The sequence below is a fragment of the Plecotus auritus genome (assembly GCF_963455305.1).
Source record: "Plecotus auritus genome assembly, chromosome: 10".
Taxonomy (NCBI): Eukaryota; Metazoa; Chordata; class Mammalia; order Chiroptera; family Vespertilionidae; genus Plecotus; species Plecotus auritus.
The window spans coordinates 27362997-27385782 of record NC_137785.1 but is presented as its reverse complement, the minus strand read 5'-3'; the positions used below and the strand labels follow the sequence as shown (position 1 = coordinate 27385782).

General features: G+C 57.4%; 3 protein-coding genes across 10 annotated transcripts in view; 2 read left to right on the top strand and 1 right to left on the bottom strand.

The window, feature by feature from the left end:
- PIEZO1 (piezo type mechanosensitive ion channel component 1 (Er blood group)) overlaps nucleotides 1–638 on the top strand; it is a 64430-nt gene extending 63792 nt beyond the window's left edge. Inside the window, exon 51 of the mRNA XM_080645105.1 lies at nucleotides 78–638. Coding sequence (XP_080501231.1) covers nucleotides 78–327 — 250 coding nt within the window. The 3' untranslated portion in view covers nucleotides 328–638. The remainder of the gene's footprint in view (nucleotides 1–77) is intronic.
- On the bottom strand, nucleotides 604–9245 carry CTU2 (cytosolic thiouridylase subunit 2). Of its 7 annotated transcripts, none has more exons than XR_013959224.1 (15): nucleotides 9082–9245; nucleotides 8401–8475; nucleotides 6088–6166; nucleotides 5777–5836; nucleotides 4583–4643; nucleotides 4016–4125; nucleotides 3395–3837; nucleotides 3187–3322; nucleotides 2840–2971; nucleotides 1750–1841; nucleotides 1518–1621; nucleotides 1269–1413; nucleotides 1077–1157; nucleotides 891–949; nucleotides 604–800 (listed from the first exon to the last, which is right to left on the bottom strand). XR_013959224.1 is itself a non-coding variant. In XM_080645106.1 (15 exons), the coding sequence occupies exons 1-15, from the start codon at nucleotides 9150–9152 to the stop codon at nucleotides 728–730; spliced, it is 1707 nt and encodes a 568-aa protein (XP_080501232.1). In that variant the 5' UTR covers nucleotides 9153–9245; the 3' UTR covers nucleotides 604–727. The 7 variants fall into 7 exon arrangements, 6 of the variants coding, with proteins under 6 accessions (XP_080501232.1, XP_080501233.1, XP_080501235.1 ...); XM_080645106.1 differs by having other exon boundaries at nucleotides 1077–1143; XM_080645107.1 differs by having other exon boundaries at nucleotides 1077–1143; nucleotides 3395–3741.
- Nucleotides 9246–9267: 22 nt separating this feature from the next.
- Nucleotides 9268–20142, top strand: RNF166 (ring finger protein 166). Of its 2 annotated transcripts, none has more exons than XM_080645103.1 (6): nucleotides 9268–9514; nucleotides 15071–15227; nucleotides 16818–16930; nucleotides 17402–17516; nucleotides 17646–17753; nucleotides 19018–20142. In XM_080645103.1, the coding sequence occupies exons 1-6, from the start codon at nucleotides 9360–9362 to the stop codon at nucleotides 19081–19083; spliced, it is 714 nt and encodes a 237-aa protein (XP_080501229.1). In that variant the 5' UTR covers nucleotides 9268–9359; the 3' UTR covers nucleotides 19084–20142. The 2 variants fall into 2 exon arrangements, with proteins under 2 accessions (XP_080501229.1, XP_080501230.1); XM_080645104.1 differs by lacking the exon at nucleotides 9268–9514 and adding an exon at nucleotides 13910–14332 and having other exon boundaries at nucleotides 19018–20138.
- Nucleotides 20143–22786: the final 2644 nt, after the last annotated feature.

Here is a 22786-nt window from a genome sequence, read left to right as displayed (position 1 = left end):
GTGCAGTGACGTGGGCCTGGGGCTGGGGTGCGGCTATGGGTAGCAGCCCCCAGGACTCACCCTCACTTGCGTGGCAGGATCATGGGGCTCTATGTGTCCATCGTGCTGGTCATCGGCAAGTTTGTGCGCGGCTTCTTCAGTGAGATCTCACACTCCATCATGTTCGAGGAGCTGCCGTGTGTGGACCGAATCCTCAAGCTCTGCCAGGACATCTTCCTGGTGCGGGAGACGCGGGAGCTGGAGCTGGAAGAGGAGCTATACGCCAAGCTCATCTTCCTCTACCGCTCACCGGAGACCATGATCAAGTGGACCCGCGAAAAGGAGTAGGAGCCAGGCTCCGTGTGCACCGTGAATGAAGGAGCCGGCCCGGAAGGAAGGAGGGCAGTGCTCCTCAGGCCACAGGAGCAGGTCCTCCAGCCCCGGGCCACCAGCTGTGACCGGTCCTCCTGGCCCACTGAGCCCTGATGCTGCTGTCAGAAGGAAGCTGTGGCCCCTCCGTGGCCAGCGCAGGACTGCTGTCCCTTTCCGTCGTCTCTGCAGGGCCCAGTGCCAGACACACTGCACCAGGGGGCCCAGCCCTCCTTTCTCCACACGTACTGTAGAGTTTTTTAATTAAAACATTTTTATTTATACAAATGGATGATAGCACGCCGCCTGCCCATCCCTGTGTCCTGCTCCAGCATGGCAGAGGTCCAGGCCGGGTGGTCCCAGGGGTCCATTCTGAGGCTCAGCTCTCACCGGTCTGAGCCTCATCATCACTGTCAACCAGATACTCCTGCATCTCCTGCAAGACCGAGGCCCTGGGGGAAGCCACACAGTGGAAATCAGCCCAAAGGTGCTCACATCCAGAAGGACCCCTCCCAGGGCTCCCAGCACAGCAGGACCAGTACCTCTGGCTACGGAGCTGGGCCTCAGTCAGGATGTAGGGTGGCAGGGGGTCCAAGGAAGGCTGCAACAGAGAGCCGGCATGAGTGATGGGCTGCGTGGCACAAAGCTAAGCCAGTGCCAACCTGCCCCTTCACCCCAGGAGTGGGAGGGCCTCCCCTATCACCAACACAAGGCAGGCATCCACGCACCAAGTCCTTCATGTTCACACGGCACCCATAGCATAGCTGCTCGATGACATGGGCTCGGGGGTCCTCCCTGTGAGAGCAGAGCTGGACCCCTCAGTGCAGGGCCCGAAGGCTTGGTCCCAGGGTGTACCACCACCCTCTGTGTAGCTGCAAGGGACCAGCCATGGGGTGGGGTGGGTCAGGGAAGAGACTCACCTCCCGCAGGGCTCAGCCCCCCGGCAACAGCCCTGGGCCCTGCCCACCCCTGCAGAGCAGCAGGGTGTTGTGGGTGCCTCAGCAGGGGTGGGGGGCTGCATCTGGGAGAGATGTGAAGTCTGGGCCCCAAAAGCCGTGGCACTATCTGCAAACAGAAATGAACTGAGGGGACCTCAGGACTGGTAAACCCCAATACCCACTCACTGGTACCCCTTCCACCCAAGAACCCCAAGAACATTCAGCACAGACCAGCAGTGTCGATGTCCAGTGCACACATGCAGAGCAGGCAGCGGGGGCCTGGGGGGCCACCAGCACTGCCATCCCTTGGGGCCTTGACCAGCTTCTCACTCGTCCTGGAAGTGTGAGGACAGCACAGAGGCACCACCGGTTAACCAGAGCCTTTCTCCTGCCTGACATGAGCCCCAGGGTGGTGAACTCAGTGCCTACCCTCCCTCTCCCTCTCCACGGCACAAACACACACCTGTACACAGTGCTGACTGTGGAGGGGAACTGGGCCTGCAGCCTGAGCATGAAGGCTTCCATAAGCCGGTGGATGCTGGACTTTTCAGGGGCCTAGGGACAATCAGATGGGGGGCTGGAGTGGCCCTGGTGCAGAGGAGCAGCCCCCGGCCTGGCCAAGGGGCCATGGGTTTCTCCCCACTGTCAACCGCTGAGAGTCTGCCATGTTGGGACTGGAGTGAATCAGGCACACACTTCTACAGTGTCCCTGTTGCTAAACACAGCCATTATTAAAAATTAAATTATGGCCTGACCGGCGTGGCTCAGTGGTTGAGTGCTGACCTATGAATCAGGAGGTCACCGTTCGATTCCTGGTCAGGGCGCATGCCCGGGTTGCAGGTTAATCCCCAGTGTGGGGCATGCAGGAGGCAGCTGATCAATGATTCTCTCTCATCATTGATGTTTCTATCTCTCTCTCCCTCTCCCTTCCTCTCTGAAATCAATGACCCAAGTGTTGCCAGTTCAATTCCTGGTCAAAGGGCACATACCTGGGTTGCGAGTTCCCTCCCCGCCCCGCCTCACCCAATTTGGGTGCGTGCGGGAGGCAACCAATCAATGTGTCTCTTTCACATCAGTGTTTCTCTCTGACCCTCTCCCTTCCACTCTCAATAAAAATTAATGAAAAATATATCCTCGGGTGAGGATTAACAAAGAAACACACACCAAAAAAAAAAAAAACCCACAAAAAAAATTATGTCAAAATTTTAAGTATTTCTGACAAAGGTCATTCTGCCCCTCCATCATCCCCTTCCCCATGTCCATGACCACCCCTCCCCCAAGCTGGGCACCTCGCCTTCCCAGGGACGGGTACCAGGGTGTGGCAACTCCCTCTCCTTGTGAGCCCCTCCCCCTCGAAGGCATCAACCTGTCCTCCAACTCCAAGGGATAGCCTGTATATGCTCCAAGGATGCTGGGGGACATAGGGACTCCACTATGGCACAGGGACGCCACGATGGTACCAGGTGGCAAGCACTGAAGCTAGAGGGCTGGTGTGGACACAGCTTAGGCTGCCAAAGATGTGCTGGAAGCCTCTGCCCTGTCCCGCAAGTTACCTTGGTGTCGATAGCTGGTGTGAAGACAGAGGGCACAGCAAACAGGCGGTTGTAGAAGGCGACCTCCTTCAGTGTGTGGTCGCGCATGGGCCGCACCACCACCACGTCACCATGCCTCTCATCAGAGAAGCCCTGGGGAGGGGGAGGAGGGTATGTTCTTCCCTGTACCTAGCTGACAGGGTTATAGCTCCCTCCTTTCCTGCCAGCTGGGGGCTGAGGGGTGTCAGGTCAGGCTCCTCCCTCCATGAGGAAGACCCCAAGACTGATTCACAAGATACTACTTTCCAGTGAAGGGGCCTAAAGGGTGAGGGTGGGAGGGGCCCCTGGGCAGCCTGCCCCCCGAGTACCGTGTCCCAGGCCAGGAAGGCCCCTCTCCCCAGCGCCAGGCTAGTCATGAGCTTGATGGCCAGGCGGGTACAGCTGTCCCCCGTCATCACCTTGGAGTAGCCATGGGTCCGGGCCACGTGCAGAATCAAGTGGGTTCTGCAGAGCAGAGCAAGGGATCTCAGACACAGGTAGGGCAGGGCCAGGACCTGGAGGGGGGAGGAGGCTCACCGCAGGGTATGAAGAAGCTCCTCCTTGGCTGTCAGTGTCTTCACTGAGTCGAAGAGTCTAGATAAAGCCTCGGTCTGGGCAGCTGTGGGTGGCTGAGCCTCGGTCTGGGCAGCGGTGGGTGGCTGAGCGTCAGTCTGGGCAGCTGTGGGTGGCTGAGCCTCGGTCTGGGCAACGGTGGGTGGCTGAGCGTCAGTCTGGGCAGCTGTGGGTGGCTGAGCCTCGGTCTGGGCAGCTGTGGGTGGCTGAGTCTCGGTCTGGGCAGCTGTGGGTAGCCCAGCTGGGCTCTGGGGGTCCTGGGAGCCAGGCTGGCTCAACTGCTCCTCCCCTTCAGCTGGTGCATGCTGCTGCTGGAGGAAATTGTCCACAGCTGCCTTGTAGGCCCCCTGGGTCCCTGAGGGCTCCTGGGCAAGGTAGCGAAGCACGGATGGCGGCAGGCTGAACACCTTGCAGGGCAGGGGAGGGTGGAGAAGTTGTATGAAGCTCAGGCCTACCACTGTGCATACTGAGGCACAGCCCAGGCAAGAGGCCCGCACGCAGCCTGGCCCCAACAAGTGGGCATGCACTCCTTGTGGCATCCCAGTGGGCACCTCCAGAGGTCCTTCTCAGGGGTGGGCCACATACCTCTTCTAAGGCAACAATGTGCCAGGGAAAACCAACTGTCTGCAGGATCAGCTTCATCTCGGCTAGGGTTTTGGCTCTGTCCTCCGGGCTCTGTCCACAGGCTGCTCCCTCTGAAAAAGGCAGAAAGAAAGGAGTCATAGCTTTTAGGAGACGAGTCCAGGCAGGACAGGCCAACACATGAGATCCCTCGATCCTGTGCTCTGCAGAGCAGCAGCTTCTGTAGAAACCACAGGCTGCAGACCTCCTTGGAGGAGCATTTTCAGAGTGGGCAGTGGGTTCTCTGCAGTGGCCGAGGGACGAGGTGGGGAGGGGAGGTGGGGCAGGTTAGCATCCAGCCCCTTGGGTAGTGAACTCAACCATCTCACTCAGTGCCCTAGATCCCACAGAGGAGGCCAGGCTGACACTGCTGCCCGACTCTCTGATGGTCTGACTTATGACAACAGCAGTGCCATCTGTTGGTGGACATGCGCACTGTCTCCAGGGCCTGGGTGTGGGCACAGTGCCAGCTGTTTCAGGGGGCCTGCCCCAAGCGGTTGGGACCTTGGAGAGAAAAAAGGCCACACATACCATCAACGTAGACAACCCCTGGCACAAAACGCAGTCTTTTGGCAGAATCTCGACTCAGGCCCTGGAGAGGGGAAGGGACTGGCCTCAGCCTCATGGCTAGAAGCCACACGACACTTTCCCTACAGAGACCCTTCTCTGTAAGGGGCAGGGACCCCCACCTGTAGTGGAGAGGCTGCAGAGGGAAGCCATATAGCTTCAAACTGCCTGGTGTCTGCACTCTCCCTTGTAAAACCCGCCCTCCCCAATCTATCCCTGCTCCTGGCAATGCCCCGAGAAGCAGCTGGGTCCACATGGCCATCCATGTCCCCACCCCAGCGCTTCTGGCTGCTCAGCATGGAACAGGACAATAGGATAAAAGCAAGAAATTGCTGCTCACATGGAAGGGCAGCAGCTGGACAAACATCTGGGGGAGCAGGCCCTTCTCTCAGATCCTCCGGCCAGGTTTAGGGGACATAAAGTGAGAGCAGACGCACCATGCTTGAGCTCTGGGCACCTCCCAGGATCCCATACAAACCACCCCACAGCTGCAGCCTTGTCCCCAGTCCCTCTAGTCTACACCCCTCACAGGCAGTGCAGGTCATGTGTGTCCCACCCCCTGGCCAAAGCCTCCACGGTGCCCAGCACCATCGAGAGAAACCGTAACTGTCCCCACACGTGATCCGGGCAGGCCAACACAACCAGCACCCTTCCTTCTTCTCCCCTCCCCACCTTGACATAAGCTGTCTTCTCCACCAACACGGCTTCCCCTGGCAGCATCCCTCCCCCTGCCTCTCATTCTCTTAAACTTCTCAAGGAAGCTCAAGTAAAATCCCTTGCTAGGGTTTGGCAGGGTCAAACCACTTTTTGTCTCCCAAGACACCTACTTCTATTTCAACGTCTTGTCCCAGACACACTCTCAGGATGAGAGAAGGCCCATGGCTTCAGGGCCACCTTCAGTGATGCCCTGCTGTGCCCCCAGGACATTCTTTTCCCAGTGATTACTTTGCCATAGAGCAAATGGACAGAGTGCTAAACTGGGACACAGCTGGGTACTCCGGACGCAGCTCCTGGCTTGTGCACCTCTTGTATACACATCCAGGAACCCTCCAGGGCTGCTCTCTCTAGTTCTAAACAAGAGCCCCTTCGTGCTGGCCCTCCACTTTCAAGCTCGGTTGGGCGGTGGCCTGGGCACAGGAGAACAGTGTGGAGACGCACCTCAAGGACCTGCCAGATCATGGAGCTAGACGAAGGCCCCCCAGACCACGCCAGGAGCACCTGGGAAAGAAGGAACACTGCTAGAGGGCACCACATCTCCAACATGAAAATACACCTCCACCCCCCTCCACTATGAATATCCCGACATGGGTTCATTCTCACGAGCCCAGGCACAGGACAAGCGGGAGGAGCTGGTAGGATGCAGCTGGGACAGGCTGCCTGCAGGAAGGGTGGCAGGGGCCAAGAGCCAGGGCCCGGGTGGCTGAACTGCCCAGTCGGAGACTCCACAGAGGAGTCACCCCACACTCTACCTTCTCTCCTGGAAAGATCAGCCTGTTCTTCCCAAGCACAGCTCTGAACTTGTGGACGTAGAATGCCTTGAAACAGTCCCTGCAACACAAACCACCACTGGCTGCAGCCACATGGCCCAGGTTGCCTACCCTCCATGCCAAGAGAGGGAAGCCAATACTGGCCTCTGCAGGGTGGCAGCCTGATGCTTGCTCAGTTACCTTTTCCTTCTCCGTACCAACTTCCATCTTTAAAAGAAGCATCTTGAGAATGAGGCTCTGCCCCGAGGTCAGCATGGAGGGGTTCTCACCAGGTATAGTTGCCCCAGGATGAGCCTCATACCACATGAGAAGGCCCACCTGCATCACCCCCACAATCCTTACCAGTGTGAACCGATGCCTGAGGGGCCAGGAGCCTGGTGCCACCTGTACTGGCAGGCGCTCAGAAAGGCCCAGCTGGTGGAACAGATGGACACAGGCAGGCGCAGGACAAGGCCACCCAGCCCTTCCCTAAGCAGAGTTGACCCCTTCCAAGACCCCCACGGAGAGAAGCACCACCTCTTGCGGTGAAGGGGGAAACACTGCGAAGGCTGCAGGGCCCAGAGGCCTGAAGCTCCACACAGGCCCTCCTCTAGTGCTCTGATCCCGCTGGGACCAGAAATGCCCAGGAAGCTCCTGGAATCGCAGAATCCTGGGCTCTTCCCCAAACCCACAGATCAGAACTTCCAGGGAGGTCCCGGGAACCTGCGTTCTTGGTAAAACTTCTAGCTGATTCTCGGGCTCACTAGGTCAGAGGTGGTTAGCCTTGACTGCACTTTAGAATCACTAACTACATCACAGTATATTGGGATGAGGCCCAGGCACCTGCTTTTTAAAGCTCCCCTGACAGCCAGGGTGGAGAACAGCACCCTGAACAGAGGAGACAACACTGTACCTCCAAAATTGCCCCATGCCTGGGGCTATGCACTGTCTGCTTCCTTTTTCTTGCTCAGCTATCCTTGTGTCCACAACAATCCCCCCAACACTGAACAGAAACTCCTCATAATGAGCCAACCAAACACCCCACAGGTCCTTTGAGGACGGTAACTCAACTCAGTGTTTAACTGCAAAATGCTGGAGCTGGAGGGACCCCAAGTGACCAGCCATAGGAAGTGACTCCCAGGAAAGTCGGAATGTGCTGAGGTTCCCCCAGCAGACACAGACGCTCAACTTCACCTGCTCACTGGGGGTGAGGAGGTGGGGGGAAATCACCCTGTGGCTACCCCACTCCCTGTCCTCCCTGCACCACTAGGCTCCTGAAACCATACTTTGCCTCTGGGTCAGGCCAAGTTTTCTCACATGTGCTGATCCTCACAATCATTGAGGAAACATGTTCAAAACCTAGACTGCCAAAACCTACAACCAGAAAGTCAGCTTCCCGCCTTTTCCCAAAACTGAGCAAGCACGGGGCGGGGAGCTCTGGGCCTCGAAGTCCTGCAGGCCTTGCTTAGAGCTGCTGCAGTCTGTCCTCTTATCAGCGAGTTCTCCAAGCAGATTGGAGGGATCATCATTTTTAGATGCTCTGAAGTGATTAAAACAGTGGCTTTTTTGCCTAAAATGTATTTTCTGGTGGCATACACCTCATCCTACTAAGCACACACCAAGTCTACTAAGCTACCAAAAGATGTTCAGGGACGAGAAAGTTTTTGGAAAACAATATTCAGTCCCTTCAGTTTATTTTTTTGGAACATTTTAGAAAGCAGAGTCCAACACTCTTGGAGACCAATTTAAAGATGTGAGCTGATCACTCATTCAACAAATGTGCACTTGCTATACAAAGCATGTAGCATCACCAGGAATTAACAGGGAGACCAGCCCTGCCCTCGTGGAGCTGTGAATCTAGTGGAGTGATCAGACATAGAAGAGTTCTGATTCAAAGGCGATGTGACAGGAGCACTGTAGAGCTTCAGATAAAACAGAACCTGCTGGTGCCCAGGCTCCTCTGAGAATAAGTCTCTGCTCCTGTATAAAGGACCCCCAGAGGCAGGAGAAGACTGAGCCCACCTTCCACTCCTCTGTCCCTCACAAGTAAAACAGGCATCACCCAGAGCACCTGCCCAAGATCCCAGGATGCTCCAAATTGCCCTTATATGGGTTCTAGCTGCCCAGAAATGCTTATCCCGCCTGCACCTCACTCACTCTTTCTGCCAGCTCTCCTCATAAGTGCCATCATATACCTTTCTGCCACCTGATCCACAGTTGAATGGTGGGAGATTGGTGCCCACACATAAATGAAGGCAATCCTAGCTTCTGAGCAAGCCCTTTTGCCCAGGTCTCCTATCCTCCTCCAGGCCTCACCTGCAGAAGGCATCTCCTGCTCGTATCACCACCACGGGCAGGCCTTCCTTGCACTTCACACACTTCAGCTCACGGCTTTGGAGACATGGGGCGGGGGGAGACAGAACAAGAACACGTTGCACACACCCATAAGACTTCAGAAAGAGGTCCTGTTTCTCACCCCAACCTGGTGTAGGGGAGAGGTCATGTGGGCAGCTGAACACAGGCAAACCAGCTTGTGTCTTAACCAAACTTCCAATTTGAAAAACGACAAGGGCCCTGGAGGATTCCGGTCTGTTAAAGCCAGTTCAGGGGGCACCTAAAGGCCACCTCTCCAGGGCTGGCCCGACAGGAGAGCCAATTTGCTCTGTGTGGTTCTGGACGGGAGACAAGGAGTCTGTAGGTGACAGCGACAGGAAAGCCGACTTCTCTTCCAGTAAAGACAGCATGGTCAGCGGCAGAGCTGTCCCACCGACTGCAAGAATTTGAGGTGCGAGAGAGCAGAGGGAGCCCCTCCCTGGGGAGTTCACCACTGGTTTGACAGGCTCTCCCAAGTGCCGCGGAGCGCGGTCCAGCCTTCCTGGGACCCCGGGCTGCGAGGCTGGGCTTTCCGGAGCGCGGCGGCCGGGACCTCAGGGTAGGACTGGCCGCCGGCTGGGGGCGCCGCGAACCGCAGGGACGGGGGTGGCGCCCAGTTCTTACCCAGCCCGCGGCGGCGGCGGCGGCGGCACCTCGGGCGCGGGCGCCCCATAGTCCTCGCCCACCTGACACATGGCCTTTCCGAGTGAGCTGCAGACAGCGGCCCTGCCAGCGGCGGACGCGCTCTGATCACGTCACCGATCGCCGTCGCGCAGTGTCTCGCCACCCGCGGGGGCGGGGTGCGCCCTGAGACGTCAGCGCGACGCCGTCGCGGCCGTGACGCGAGGGCCGGTCCTGGCCCGGCCGGCCGGGACAGCGGCGGCTGCGGGCCTGGCCCCGGGATGGCGATGTTCCGCAGCCTGGTGGCCTCGGCTCAGCAGCGACAGCCAGCGGGGGGGCCCGCGGGCGGCGACAGCGGCCTGGAGGCGCAGTACAGCTGCCCCATCTGCCTGGAGGTCTACCACCGGCCTGTGGCCATCGGCAGCTGTGGCCACACGTGAGTGCGCCGGCCTCCGGGCGGCCGCGGGGCCGGGCTCCGCCGCGGGGAGGGGTCTGCGCCCGGCAGGAGGGTCGGAGGCCCACGGCCATCCGGCACAGGGGGAAGCCCGGCGCGCTGGGAGGACCCAGGGGCGTAGGAGCAGGGTTCCCTACACTGCGCCGGCCCTGCCCTCCGGCGCGTTCATCCGCTTTAGCCCAGGCTCCGCCAGCCCTGGCACTCCTCCCACCACACCGGCGGCGCACGGGGCAACCCGCAACCCTGCCGGGTCTCGGCGTCCTGGGGGCTGCTGACGGCCTCTGGGCCTCCCCGGGTGCTCCGAGGGCAGCCGGCACGACCTCTGCTCCAGTTGCTTGGATTCGGTCCCGCGGAGACTGGAGTGGGCGGTTGTAAATAAATGCCTGTGGCTTTTGCTGTCAACTCATTTTCGGACCGGCAGTCTGTTGTCTAGATTGCTGAGGAGAGAAGTTCCCTAAAGTTAGGAGCGGGGCTTGTTTGGAGTCTGGTGCTGCTTTTTTTTTTTTCTGGTGGAGAACTTGGGTCACATCGATCACCGATCAGCCAGGCAGGCTGGCCCACAGGGGACCAGTCGCTAAGCATCTTGCTAGGGTTTCCAGCTGCCTGCACCAGGGCTTACAGAGGGCTCCTGCAGGGTTTGAGGAACTGAAACCTGAGGATGTGGCGCTCCTCCCAGCTGAGAGCTTCCCTCAAGTCATCTTGGAGCTGCCAGCCTGGTTGGGAGGGAGCTGAGATCAGAGTGTCCACTCTGAATCTCCCAAGTGATTGAATAATGCAGCTCTTGAGTGAAGTCAGCAAGGTGGGGAGCGGGGCCTAGAGGGCTTGGTTGCTGGAAGAGCTGCTGAGAAGGTGGAGCTTTCACTCCAAGGGGTTGGGCTGAGGGGCACCCAGGCTGGTAGGAGGCCCTAGAACATTTTGCAAACAAAGGCAGCTGACTTGGGAGGCTCTTGACACACAGTGGTAGCTGGAACTGCTGGGTGAGTATGTGACTGCTCCTCACCCAGAGAGGTGGCAGGGATAGTGTCAGGATCCTTCCCTTCCTTTCCCCCTCCCCATGCCAGGCAGCACAGAGCACTGCCAACTTTTCATGCTGCTGGTGACATTTTGGCAGGGGTAGCTTCTGATCAGGACTTGTTTCTTGTAAGCACATACTCGCGGGTGTTTGAAGGTGTGTTCTGCATCTTTCAGTCCATCACTGAGAGAACTGTGAGGCTTCTAACTGTAGAAACCCTTGCCTGGGCTTCCGTGGTGTCCCCTTGGCACTGACTCCCACCCAGCCCTGGGCCGCAGTGTTTCCAGCCTCTTGGTCTGCACAAAACTGTTTTTTCTTTTTTTATCCAAGTACATCGTTTCTTAAAATGTGGTTTCCAGAATACAGAACTACACAGGATTGTTGTGAAACATCTCTTATAAAGCCCCTCCCCCCATGCTCTTAGCATAATCTCACCCCTCGCCTATTTCTAGGGCTGGTCCTGCAAGGGCCTCTTCTACAGCTTGTGCCTTAAAAAGACCTACTCCCTGGCTCTCCCTGCTGGCTTGTTTTCCTAGCTATCCTGTCTCTCCTTCTTAACTTTTCCCAAGTTTCTGGCCCGGTGTCTTGATGGCATGTATACAGACGAGCAAACAAGATTTAAAGGCTCTGCCTTTCTTTTACCGTAAAAACCTTGCCGGTGGTTTGGTTATTTCCCTCTAAAGCTACCTGACTAAGCAGTTTCCTTTCTCAAAATAGGTGTTCTGGTGGTGAGAGCGGCCCTATATGGGACAGGTACCCCTGCTCCAGCACCTGGACAGAAGGAGGGGATATAGGCTTTCAAGCAGGAGCCCCTCAATGGAGCTTGTGGAAGAGCTCCCAGGAGCTCCCCAGGGGCCCCAGAGGAAGCTGGTTTTCTGTTACACTCAAGGGACATCCTGGGCAGTGAGCCACATCCGGAAACAGAAACTGCATGACTGTTTCTAACCCTCTGATGGACCCTCCCCTGAGGGCCTGTGTTGGGGGCAGGGTTTAGCCCAGGCTGCCTCTGGTCATTATACCTCTTCTTTCATCCCCTCTAGTTAGTGCTGTCCCATCTGTCCCTGCATCTAAGTATCCCCACATACAGTTTGTTACTGAACAGAGGTCATAGAAAAGTCTTAAAGTTCATTTTTAAGGGGAACTGTAGGGAATGATAATAGATGTTTTCCGAGTACTCCCTGAATGCCACAACCCTCTGAGGCAGTACTGCCACTGTTCTTTCTGTACAAGGAAAGTGAGGTAGGCTGAATAAAGGTCCGAATTCTCACAGCAAAGACAGGGTTTGAGCTCAGGCAGCCAGGCCCACCCTGCCTCTTAGCCACTCTCCTCCCACCACCTTCAGGGCCCCTCTCCACCTTCCACTTTTGCAGCAGTGACTGCAGACCCTAAGACCACTGAGCCTTTACAGCCCTCTGCCAGCTGCACCCAGAACAATGAGCTGGCTTCTCTGGGTGGGGGTCCCAGAGGCTCCAGGAGTTTTGGTCACTCCCTGCTTGGCTGCCTGAGAACACAGGCCTCCGACAAGGCCCATGGGCCCAAAGGCAGCTCAGGGTCTGTGTGAGTGAGCCCAGTGAGGTGCGTCAGCACATGAGCCATTGCGTGACCACCCAGAAAAGGCTTTGGAAGTCAGCCTCCCAACTCAGCACACTTCCAGGAGCCTGGGGCTCAGCCTGCCTGCCTGCCTGCCCTCTGAAACATTGGCTTGTCCTGGTGTACCTGCACATGCAGAAGGCCAGGGTGGGAGGGAGACACCTGAGGGGTGCTGCTGTAGCCTGGTGTCCCTGCACTGGTCGTCAGGCAGTTGCAGCTGTACCTGTGGGTTTGACATGAGAACGGGCCCCTTCAGCTGCTTCCTTCAGCTGAGAAGCTGCCCAGCACCAGTCGCTTGGGCAGACACAGGCAGGAACCTCCTGCGGGAGAAGTGAGCACTGTTAGTCTGCTGGAGCCCTCACCACACCACGTTGATGATGCTGGAAACTAGGCCATGAGCTGAGCTACTATGTGGACACCTAGTTCTGCCTCTAGCTCCTCAGGGATTGTGAAAAGGAGACAAGCAGTGCTGTGGGGCTGGGCAAGTCCGGGGTCAGGCAGGCATCCAGGTTTGCCTTCTCAAGACTCCCAAAGTTCCCCTGCCTCCTACTGGAGGACAGTGGGGTCCCCTTCACCTTGACCTCTGTCTCTCATCGGAGACCTGCTCCTCCGGAGGCCTGCACTGAACCCTGCATTCTGCCAGTGTTGTGGTTACGGCTCATCCCCACATGTGGTCTTAAGTCCTTTCCTTCTGCATGTGTTTTTACAGCTTTGTTGAGAGATAATTCCCTTATTCAAGTGTACAAATCAGTGGCCCATAGTATATGCACAGCATTGAGTAACCATTACCACATTCAATATTAGTACATTCAATATTAGTACATCATCCCCATTGAGACTCAACTTCTATACCCACAACTCCTAACCTGCTTTCTGTCTCTGTGGATTTGCCTGTTCTGGACAGTTCACATAAATGAAATCGTACCATGTAGTCCTTTGTGATTGGCTTCTTTCACTGAGCATGATGTTATTTTTTATTTTTTATTTCTTGATTTCAGAGAAGAAGGGAGAGGGAGAGAGAGAAACATCAGTGATGAGAGAGAATCATTGATCGACTTCCTCCTGCACTCCCTTTACTGGGGATCAAGCCCGCAATCCGGGCATGTGCCCTTGACCCTGGGACCCTTCAGTCCGCAGGCTGATGCTCTATCCACTGAGCCAAACGGGGTAGGGCTGAGCATGATATTTTCAGGGTTCCTCCAGTGGTCACACCTGTCAGTACACACTCCCTCTTATGGCTAAGCCGTAGTGCATCACAGAGATAGACTGAGATCCGCATGTCCGACACCTGTCGATGGCCACGTGGTTGTTTCTACTTGGCTGTTGCCACTAGTGCTGGGTGAGCACTCGTTGGTTTTTTTTTTTCGGCTTCCTCATTGTAATCATCGAGGCAGCACTTTCCTTCAGATGCTGAGTAAAGTAAGAGACTACCTGATAAATACCCTAAGACTGCTGAGGAACAGCCCTGGCATCCTCACTGAGCACCAGGGTTGGGTGCATAACATCTCCTTTGCATGCCTGCTGTGATGCCTGGTGAGCCCTCACTGAGTGCAGGACGTGACCAGTGGGCCCACCTCCTTACTCTGCAGGACAAGGGTCATCAGGAACGCTGCACTCTAGGTGTCAGGCCTACCTGAGCCTTCTCTCATGTGCACGTTAATGTGAGAGGTGAACAGTCAGGTGGTGGCAGTACTAGAGGCCAGCCTATAGGAGGCGGGCCTCGGGTTGGGCACAGGAGGGACTGTGGATCTCCCTTGGCTGCCTTTTTCTGAGAAGGAAGTGAGAATATGATGGCAAAGGAAACTCTGACCGCTTAGCTTAGCTGAGTCCTCTGTATACTCAGAAACATTTTCACACCCCTTTATCTCGTACAGCTCCTGTCCCCACCATGGCCTACCCTGTTTGACATACACAGGTGGGCATAGAGGGGTGCCCATCCTGATTTCTTATAGTCTGCAGAGTTACCACCTTTCTTGTGCATCCAGGCTCAGCCCCCGTGATGGGACTGAGTGCATGCTCTTCTGGGGCTGTGGAGGCTCTATTTCAGTGTCTCCAGTCTCAGGTCCTTTGTCGCAGCTAAGTGGTCCCCACAGCACTTTCTACGGAGCTGGACTGAAGTGGTCCTGTGATCAAGCACCTTCTCCTTCTCACCCCCTCTGACCAGCTTTTTCTCTAATGAGCAGCACGCTCCTCTGCAGGTGGTTGTAAATTCCAATTGAGGGGTGCATGGGTAGGAGGGCTCTCTGCATGTGCAGCCTACACAGGACAAGGCAACTCCAGGGACAGCGCCAAGAACTCAGAGCTGCAAGGAGCCTCAAGCGCCCACGTGTATGCCCAGGGCCAAGAGTATCATTGCCGGACTGTTAGGAGCCTGAGCACAGTCCCTCCTGTCACTGCTCCTCCATTCAGGCCTATCAGGAGAGCCCTTCCTGCCCAGAAGGTGGCACTGTCCCAAGGCTGGTGATGCTCACCTGCCAGCTTTGGCCCTTCCCCATCAATGAGTCCTGTGATTTCCTCTCCCACCATTGTTAGTGATTCTACTCCCCAGAGCTTAGTGAGTGGGGGGTCTCCAAGGTCCCCTGTACTGTCCCCATGATTTCTGAGCCCCCTGAGGTATCATCACCATGTGGCAGTGAGATTGGCAGGCTGAGCTCAGGCCTCCTACTTTGTAGCCAGAGCTCTTGCTGGGACCAGGGCCATGGGAGCCACAGCTGCAGCTCTACCCAGTTCCAGGATACAGCAGAGGGTCCCAAGAGCCCATGGCTGGGAAGGGATCTGGGGTCATCTTTGAGCCAAATGGTACCCATCCAGCCAGTGGGACTCGGGCTCAGAAATACTGTCTCCAGAAACACACAGTTGACAACAGTGGTGAGTTGCCCTGAGTGTGCTGGAGCAATCTGGCCTGTGACCAGAGGCCCATGTCCTCTCCCCTGCAGGTTCTGTGGGGAGTGCCTCCAGCCATGCCTGCAGGTACCATCCCCCCTGTGCCCGCTGTGCCGCCTGCCCTTCGACCCCAAGAAGGTGGACAAGGCCACCCACGTGGAGAAGCAGCTCTCGTCCTACAAGGCACCCTGCCGGGGCTGCAGCAAGAAGGTACCTACCCCCAGGTGCCCTTGGGGCCAGGAGGGTGCTTGGGGCCTGGTTCCACCCTGCAGCAGAGGAACTGGGCTCTTCCCTTTCCTGTTGAGGACCCTGCAGCTCTGCTCGGCCCTTCCCTCATGGCACCGAGCACTTCCAGGTGTCTCTGCCTCTGGTCCCACATTGCATCCCCCCAACTCCACTCTCTGGCCTGGGCTCTGGGTTGCTTGTGTGCCTTGTGGCTGATGCCAGGACATGGGCTGAGCTAAAACCCACCCCAGACAAAACCTTGACACTCCAGTGATCCGCTGCTCACTGCAGGCATCGCTGTAAGGGAGAGGAGGGCAGCTTGGGACCACAGGCTGAATGGAGCACATTGCTCTGTGGCCCGTCACCTACATCGCCTGCCTTAGGCATCCTGCCCCGAGCCCATCCTATCACCCTCCTTACACCCACCACTCCCCCAGGGCTGGGAGGCCCGACCTCCTGGTGGATGGACCTGGAACTGATTTTGAATTTACATTTTCAGACGTTGCCATCTCTCTGGTTAACAAGTTCTACCAACTTAGCACAATGGAAAGCAGCCACTGGTTGCTTTGCCTTAAAGGTCAAAGGTCTGAACTTCCGGGGCTGACCTGAGAACCTTCAGGGGGCGTTGTTGGGGCTTCCTTCGAGCTCACATAGCCCCTTCCCCACTTCTCCCCTTGATCCTCGTATAGTTTCACATGTGAAGTGGCTCTGCCCTTCACTGCACGCCCCCCAGCCCTGGGCAGAGCTGGTATCGGAAGGCTATTCTGTTACCCAGACACCTGGGTCAGACCTTGGTCCTGGGGATAGTGCCCTGTGCTCAGGGAGGCAGCTGTCCCTCCCGCGCCCTCTCTTGCTGTTTCCTCAGTTCTGTGAACTAGTCTGCTGTTTGTGAAATGCTTACTCTCCAGCCTCTTGGCATTGGCCACATGGCAGGAAGGTGGTGTCCACCCCCCAGGGAGGATTGACCAAGGTTCCTCAGCGCTGCCCTTCCCCTGGCCCTGATTGGAGCTGGGACCCCTTCTCCCCAACCCCCAGCCAGAGTTAGTGACTCAAGCGGCCAAGGAGAAGGTCAAGCTGGGTTTGGTTTGGGTTGGTTTGGTACCTTTTGGTAAGGAGTTTTGTCAGCTGTTCGACTGTCTAAAAGAATTTGGCTCATTGGTTCCTGTTACGAGGGGCATTTTTCCTGAATGAACGTACTTCCCATTCCCCCAGGGACTCTGCGCTTCTGCAGCTCCCCAGGGACCCCAGCTTGGGGTGCTCCCATCCAGGGGCTGAGGGCCGTGCCAGCCTCCTGCCAAGCTGCAGCTAAAGCAGTGTGCACCTGCTGCTGGGCGTAGCTCAGAGGCATGTCCTGGGGTCTCAAGTCTGTCTCCTTCCCTTGCCTTCTTTTCTCCAGTGGGGTCACTGGACCCCTAAGAGAGGCCCCAGAATCTGTTTGTTGCACTGCTGGACTGTGAACACCAGGAGCAGGACCAGCTGCTTGCTGGTTGTTCTCTGGTCCAATGGAGCCAGAGGCTTTGCTGCCCTACCCCCACCCCCCCGACTGCCTGACCCCTGCCCTGCCTCTCTTCCTAGGTGACACTGGCCAAGATGAGAGTGCACATTTCCTCATGCATGAAGGTCCAGGAGCAGATGGCCAACTGTCCCAAGTTTGTCCCTGTGGTGCCCACATCCCAGCCCATTCCCAGGTAGGCCACTCCGCCAGGGGCACTCTGTGTCCCTGTGGGTGGTGGGAGCAGCTCCTGGTCTGCACCACTAGGTGGAGGCAGTGCTGCTCCACCCAGAGGAAGTGAAAGGGGCTCTGCATCACCTCCCAGCAGGGGTGTGCTGTCCCCAGAAAAGCAGGGTCTGGACAGATGACTCCTCTCAGGGCAGGTGGCCTGTCCTCGCCCCACTTGCCCAGCCATGTTGGGAAGGAGAGGGACCAGGAGTTTATGAGGCGGCAAGAGGTTACAGAGCAGTTGCAGTGGGGTGTGCTGGGGAGCGGGACAGAGAGCCCCACGGTGGCCAGGGCCCTCAGTACTTTGGCTGAGCCTCCTTCCTGCCTGCTGCCCAGGGGAGGGGAGGACACACCTGTGCTGGGGCAGGTGGGGCTGGGCTACAAGAAGGTCGGTAGTGCCCAGCCGGGCCACCACTTACCCCTCCCCTCTCCACTCCAGTGCCATCCCTAACAGGTCAACCTTCACCTGCCCTTACTGTGGCGCCCGAAACCTGGACCAGCAGGAGCTGGTGAAGCACTGCGTGGACAACCACCGCAGCGATCCCAACCGTGTGGTGAGCGCCTGCTGCCAGCTGCCCGGGTGCCTGAGCTCCACTGTCCACCCACAGTGCCCTCCTGGGACCCCAGGGTGGGGGCTTGCTTCTCACTCCTGCTCAGCTTCACCCCAGTGTCCCCTGTTCCAGGTGTGCCCCATCTGCTCAGCGATGCCCTGGGGTGACCCTAGCTACAAGAGCGCCAACTTCTTGCAGCACCTGCTCCACCGGCACAAGTTCTCCTATGACACTTTTGTGGTGCGTGTCCTCCCCCTCCCCACCCCTTAACCAGCCTCAGGTCCATAATTCAAAGGGAGCTGAACACACTAAGGCCTCCCCAGATTTTTTTAAAATATGTTTTTATTGATTTCAAAGAGGAAGGGAGAGGAGAGAGAGAGAGAAACATCAATGATGAGAGAGAATCATTGATCGGCTACCTCCTGGACGCCCCGTACTGGGGATCGAGCCCACAACCCGGGCATATGCCCTTGACCAGAATCGAACCTGGGACCCTTCAGTCCATAGGCCGATGCTCTATCCACTGAGCCAAATCTACCAAGGCCCTCCCCAAACTTTTGTGGGAGCACCTACAGATCTGGTGCTGATGGCAGGCAGGTCCACGTGGCCGCTAGAGGTCCTCGGACTCTGGATCAGTATAGAGTAGTTTGAGAGGGCCCCTTGGTTCTTCAGAGCTCTCTTCACACTGGGTGAGGGGGGGCGGGCTTCTCTGGAGAGGTGGCCACAGGTGCAGTGGCTGCTGCAGGGGGACCATCTCCCCAGCCCTTCCAGGACAGGGAACCCCTGGAGGGTGATGGGCTGGCCTGGCCTCAGGTGCTTATTGGAGAAAAGCCAAAGGGACTTCACCACCTTGAAAATCTCCAACTTGCTTTCCCTCTCCTATCTGCTCTGGTCAAAACCGTGCCTGCCCCAGGCCTGCAGACCTCCTCAGGCTCTTCCTCCTGCTCAGCCCCTCCCCACCCAGCCCTGTCATCCTGTCCCTGCCAGCCTGCAGCCTCCAGGTTCCTGGCTGTATGGGAAAATTACTCATGCTCCTGTCCGCCCCAGGGTCCTCGTCGTTGGAGGCCTGGAGCTCTCTGGCTTCTCTGCTCATCTCACAACCCTAGTTCTCACATGTGAGGCAAAAGGACAGCTCTTTCTCCAAGTGTCTGCCCCTCCCACAGGCCCGCTGGGCAGGGGGTCTGCTGGACAAGGTGTCCGCTGGACAGCTTCAGGGGCCCTCAATGTGGAGAACTTGGGAGATGCCAGACAGTGATCCCACATGTGGCCGCACTTTAACCTCCAACAGAGCTTTCTCTATATGGCAGCAGTGACCCCATGACTGCTGGGGGCCTCATTCTTGGCCTGAGTCGTGCTGAAGAGAGGTGGGAAGAGTGGAAGTGGTACTGCTGGTCTGTTCGGGTAACTGGACAGAGGAAGTGGTCCTGAGAAGTCCCTAGCACAGCTGGGCCCTCATGTCTGGGCCCTTGAGTTCCCCAGCCCATCTCCACTTCCTGTCTTCCAGGACTACAGCATCGATGAGGAAGCCGCCTTCCAGGCCGCCCTGGCCCTGTCTCTCTCCGAGAACTGAAGGCGCAGCCCAGCCAACAGGACCGAACCTCCCGCCTTGGGGGACAGGGCCATGCTAGCTTTCTGTGGCCTAGTGCCTGCACTTGAATGCGCCTTGCGGGCCAGGTGGGCCTCCATCATTTCAGAAGAGGCGGTACTCGGATTGCCAGGCCGGAAGAGACCACTGTCCCCTCTCCATCAGAGGATGGTTGCCTGTGCTCCCGGTCAAGCATGGCTGGTTTCTTCGGTGCTTCGGGCCAAGCAGGCAGCCCTCTCAGGGCCGGCCTGTTGGGACTGAGAGCAGTCAGCTATCTGCCTCTCTCAAAGCCATGGTGTCCTCCCCATGCGGAGGGGGAGCCCCAGCGACACCCGGCCGGCCGCCGGCGTCTCGCAGCACTTCCCCTGTGCACCTGGTACTGGCTTTGTGATACCTAGAAATTCTGGCATTTTTCTATATTATCCAGTGTGATAACCTTTTCACATTTTATAGAGCAAAGTCAAAGGAGTTTCTCTTCATATTGCAATATCTGTGTTTGACTAGGAACAATAGTATTTTTATGGAGCATTTACAAAATTATATTTTTTAAAAAAAAGTCAAAAACAAACTGTTGTGGGATCAAGCTGGGGAGGGGAGAGATGGGCAAATGCTGGGGCCAGAATGAACCATGGAGTTTCACTTGTGCACACGGGGTGGAGGTGGCCACGTCCCAGGCCATCTCAGTGTTTTCGAGGGTTCCTGTGGTTGGTTTGTCATTTCCCTTTGATAGTGACCTGGAAGAAATCTCAATTCCTTGGCCACTTGCAGTGGCTGCTGGGCTGTTCTGGGTCCTGGCTTCAGCCCCGCTGACCACATCCTGCCTCAGGCAGGGCCACCCCTAGTGGTGGTAGAGCTTGGGGGGGCAGGGCTGTGCAATGGTGAACTGGGCCAGAAAATGCTTGTCAGTACTCTTGTTTGGTTCATGGCATAAATTATTGCTGTCCTTTAAAAAAAAATAATAAAATGTTTCAAAGCATCTATAGCAGCAGGATGGGTTTCATTCTGCAAACATTAAAAGCCCAGGGCTGGTGTGGAATCACCACAAGCTTCCTTTGCAAGTGTGTTTCTGTCCCCAGGCAGCTCCAACTCAGAGTGAAGCTGGCTTCAGGGTCACCCGTGAAGAGGACATGGTGGCCAGGGGGAGGACTGTGGTCAACCGTCCTGCCCGCCACCGCTCCCAGGCCCTGCTGGCCTCGGCCGCCAGCGGTCACTGGGGAGACCAGGTCCTCCCATGAACACCATGCTTCCTTAGTGCGCTGGAGGTTTCTCAACTGTGACCCTCGTTCCCCAGCCTGTTTCTGCCTCTGTCACAGCAAATTCTTGAATTGCATCTGGTCTCTCGTGACAAACCCAGGCAACGGTTTGCTGGGCGTTGGTGGCTTTCACCTCCTTGGTCATGAGACCGGGTTTGCTGAGGCCAGGGGACTGGCTGGGTATCTCCCCAGGCTCCCTAGTCAGAGCTGGTCTGAATGGGGCCTGTTCTGAGCCCAGAGGTGGGGGAGTCGTCAGGATGTCCTTGGGGTGAAGCCCCACAGTCCTGCAGTCCCCACGTGGCAGCCACTCTGCTGCTGGCTTTTGGCACTCTGCAACCCATCCCCTAGCCTGCCTGGTGCCCCCCAAGTGTGACCTTAGCTCCCAAGCCTCACTCAGCCACTGAAGGGTTGTGAGGAGCCATTTAGACATTGGCACCCTACCTTCCTCCACTGAAACATCCACCTAGGGGCGGTGCTCCATGGCCACCATCCGTGACACAGCCCCTGCTGTTCTCCAAGTCACCGTGGGCCTTTCAAAGCCGCAAGAATCACCTGCTGGCCAGTATCCTGGTGGCTGGTCATCACCTGAGCCCTATGCCTGCCTCACTGTTTGTCATCAGACCACTTACCTGATGGGGCTGTGTTCTAGACCACACCTCTACAGAGGCATCGGGTCCCATGAGCTAAAAGCTGTGGCAGAGCAGGGCAAGTGGAAGTTTCTGCAAGTGGTCACTAGAGGGGAGTGGGACTTGGTCTGAAATTACCCCTTTAGAAGCTGTCGACCTCGGACACCTTTAGAAGCCACTGGCCCCACTCTCCCCTCTGACCAACCTTTGACCCCACTGGCCAAGGATGCCAGGTTCCAGGGCATAGCAGAGCCACATGCCAGCCTTCCAAAAGGAGGCCCTTGATGTAGTGTGCCCAGAGAAACTGTGTGGATCCAACTTCAGCTTCCCCAGGGCCGACAGGAAAGGAAGGGTGGCAAAGCAGCTGAGGTCCCTCCTGCAGGAGGCCAGAGGCCCCATTGAAGCCCTCTTGCCCAGCCCTGCCGACTGGCCCACCAGGCACACAGACCCAGGCCACATTCCCCAGCCTCACTGAGCGAGGAAGGATCATGGCCTGTCCGCTCATCAGGGGACCCGGAGCCAGCTGGGCTCCAGACGCTGAGGCTTCCCTCCCTCCTGCTGCCCCATCTCTGCTCCACCCTCTAACCCAGCACCTTCCTCCCCCCATGAGCCTCGCTGGCACCGATGTCCTAAGCTCTGTCCTCCTCCAGGGCCAGCTAAGCCTTCCTTTGTCCCTTCTTCCCCCAGAGCTGCCTGGACACAAAGCAGCTGTATTTCTGGGCTGATCATGGGGGCATGATTGTGTATTTACCACCTGGGCCACCGGCCAGGCCTGTCCACACCTGGGCAGAACACCTCCTGGGGGGTCAGGGCTGTGCTGCTCCCACAGGCCCAGGCCACTTAGTTGTCATGGCCCAGGAGCCCTGGAGGTAGCCTCAGGGCATCTACGCAGGTCCTGATCTCACCATGCCCTTGCCTGCTGTCCGCCCGTCAGGGAGATGGCTGGGTGATGGGGCCATATAGCCCCACGGGGCACACAGAACACATGGGGCACACAGGGTCCATGGGGCCCATGAGACACATGGGACACATAGGACCATGGGACATATGGGACACATGGGCCACACCATTGCTCCAAAACAGTGTCCAGGATAGTCTGCCAAGGGAGGGGCATTAATGTGAACCCCATGTGGTTGTGGACACAGGTGACCTGGATCAGCAGACTCGCAGTGGGGAGTGGGGGGCACCTCAGGTCAAAGCTGTTGTACCAGCAGCCTCCTCTTACTTTGGATAAAATCTGAGGTGGAGCCAAATGTCTGAAATCCTTGCAGTGGGGCCTCCCAATGAGAATGGGGGGCTCAGACCACAGCTGGGATGAAAGCCACACACCCAGGCCAGCCCCTCACGTCCTTCCTCAAAACCCATCACAAATGCACAGGCAGCCAGAGCCAGAGCTCCACACAGCTGCACCCCAGGGTTCCCGCCGCCCAGCGTGTGGGTTCAGTCAGGCTCCCATTGCTTTGTCTCCTCCATCCTGACAATCCCGGCAGCTTTTCCCTTCAGCACAAAGCCGAGCAGTCTTTCTGTTCAGGGCCCCCATATGCCTATGCCCTGGAGTGTCCCGGGAGGGCTGTGTCAGCCCTTGCCTTTCGTGTCAGGCACACCCTGATGCCTAGAAAGGGCCTCTGGGTTCCCTGCTATGATGGGGACAGGCAACTAGCCACCTAAAGGCAGGACACCCAGAGCACAGAGCCCCTGGCCCAGGCTGGGCTCCCAGCACTAGCCCGGGGCTCCTGAGATCTGGCCACCAGCTCTGGGCATGGACGGGCAGCAGAGCGCACATACAGGGTGTGGCTGGGCACAGGCCCA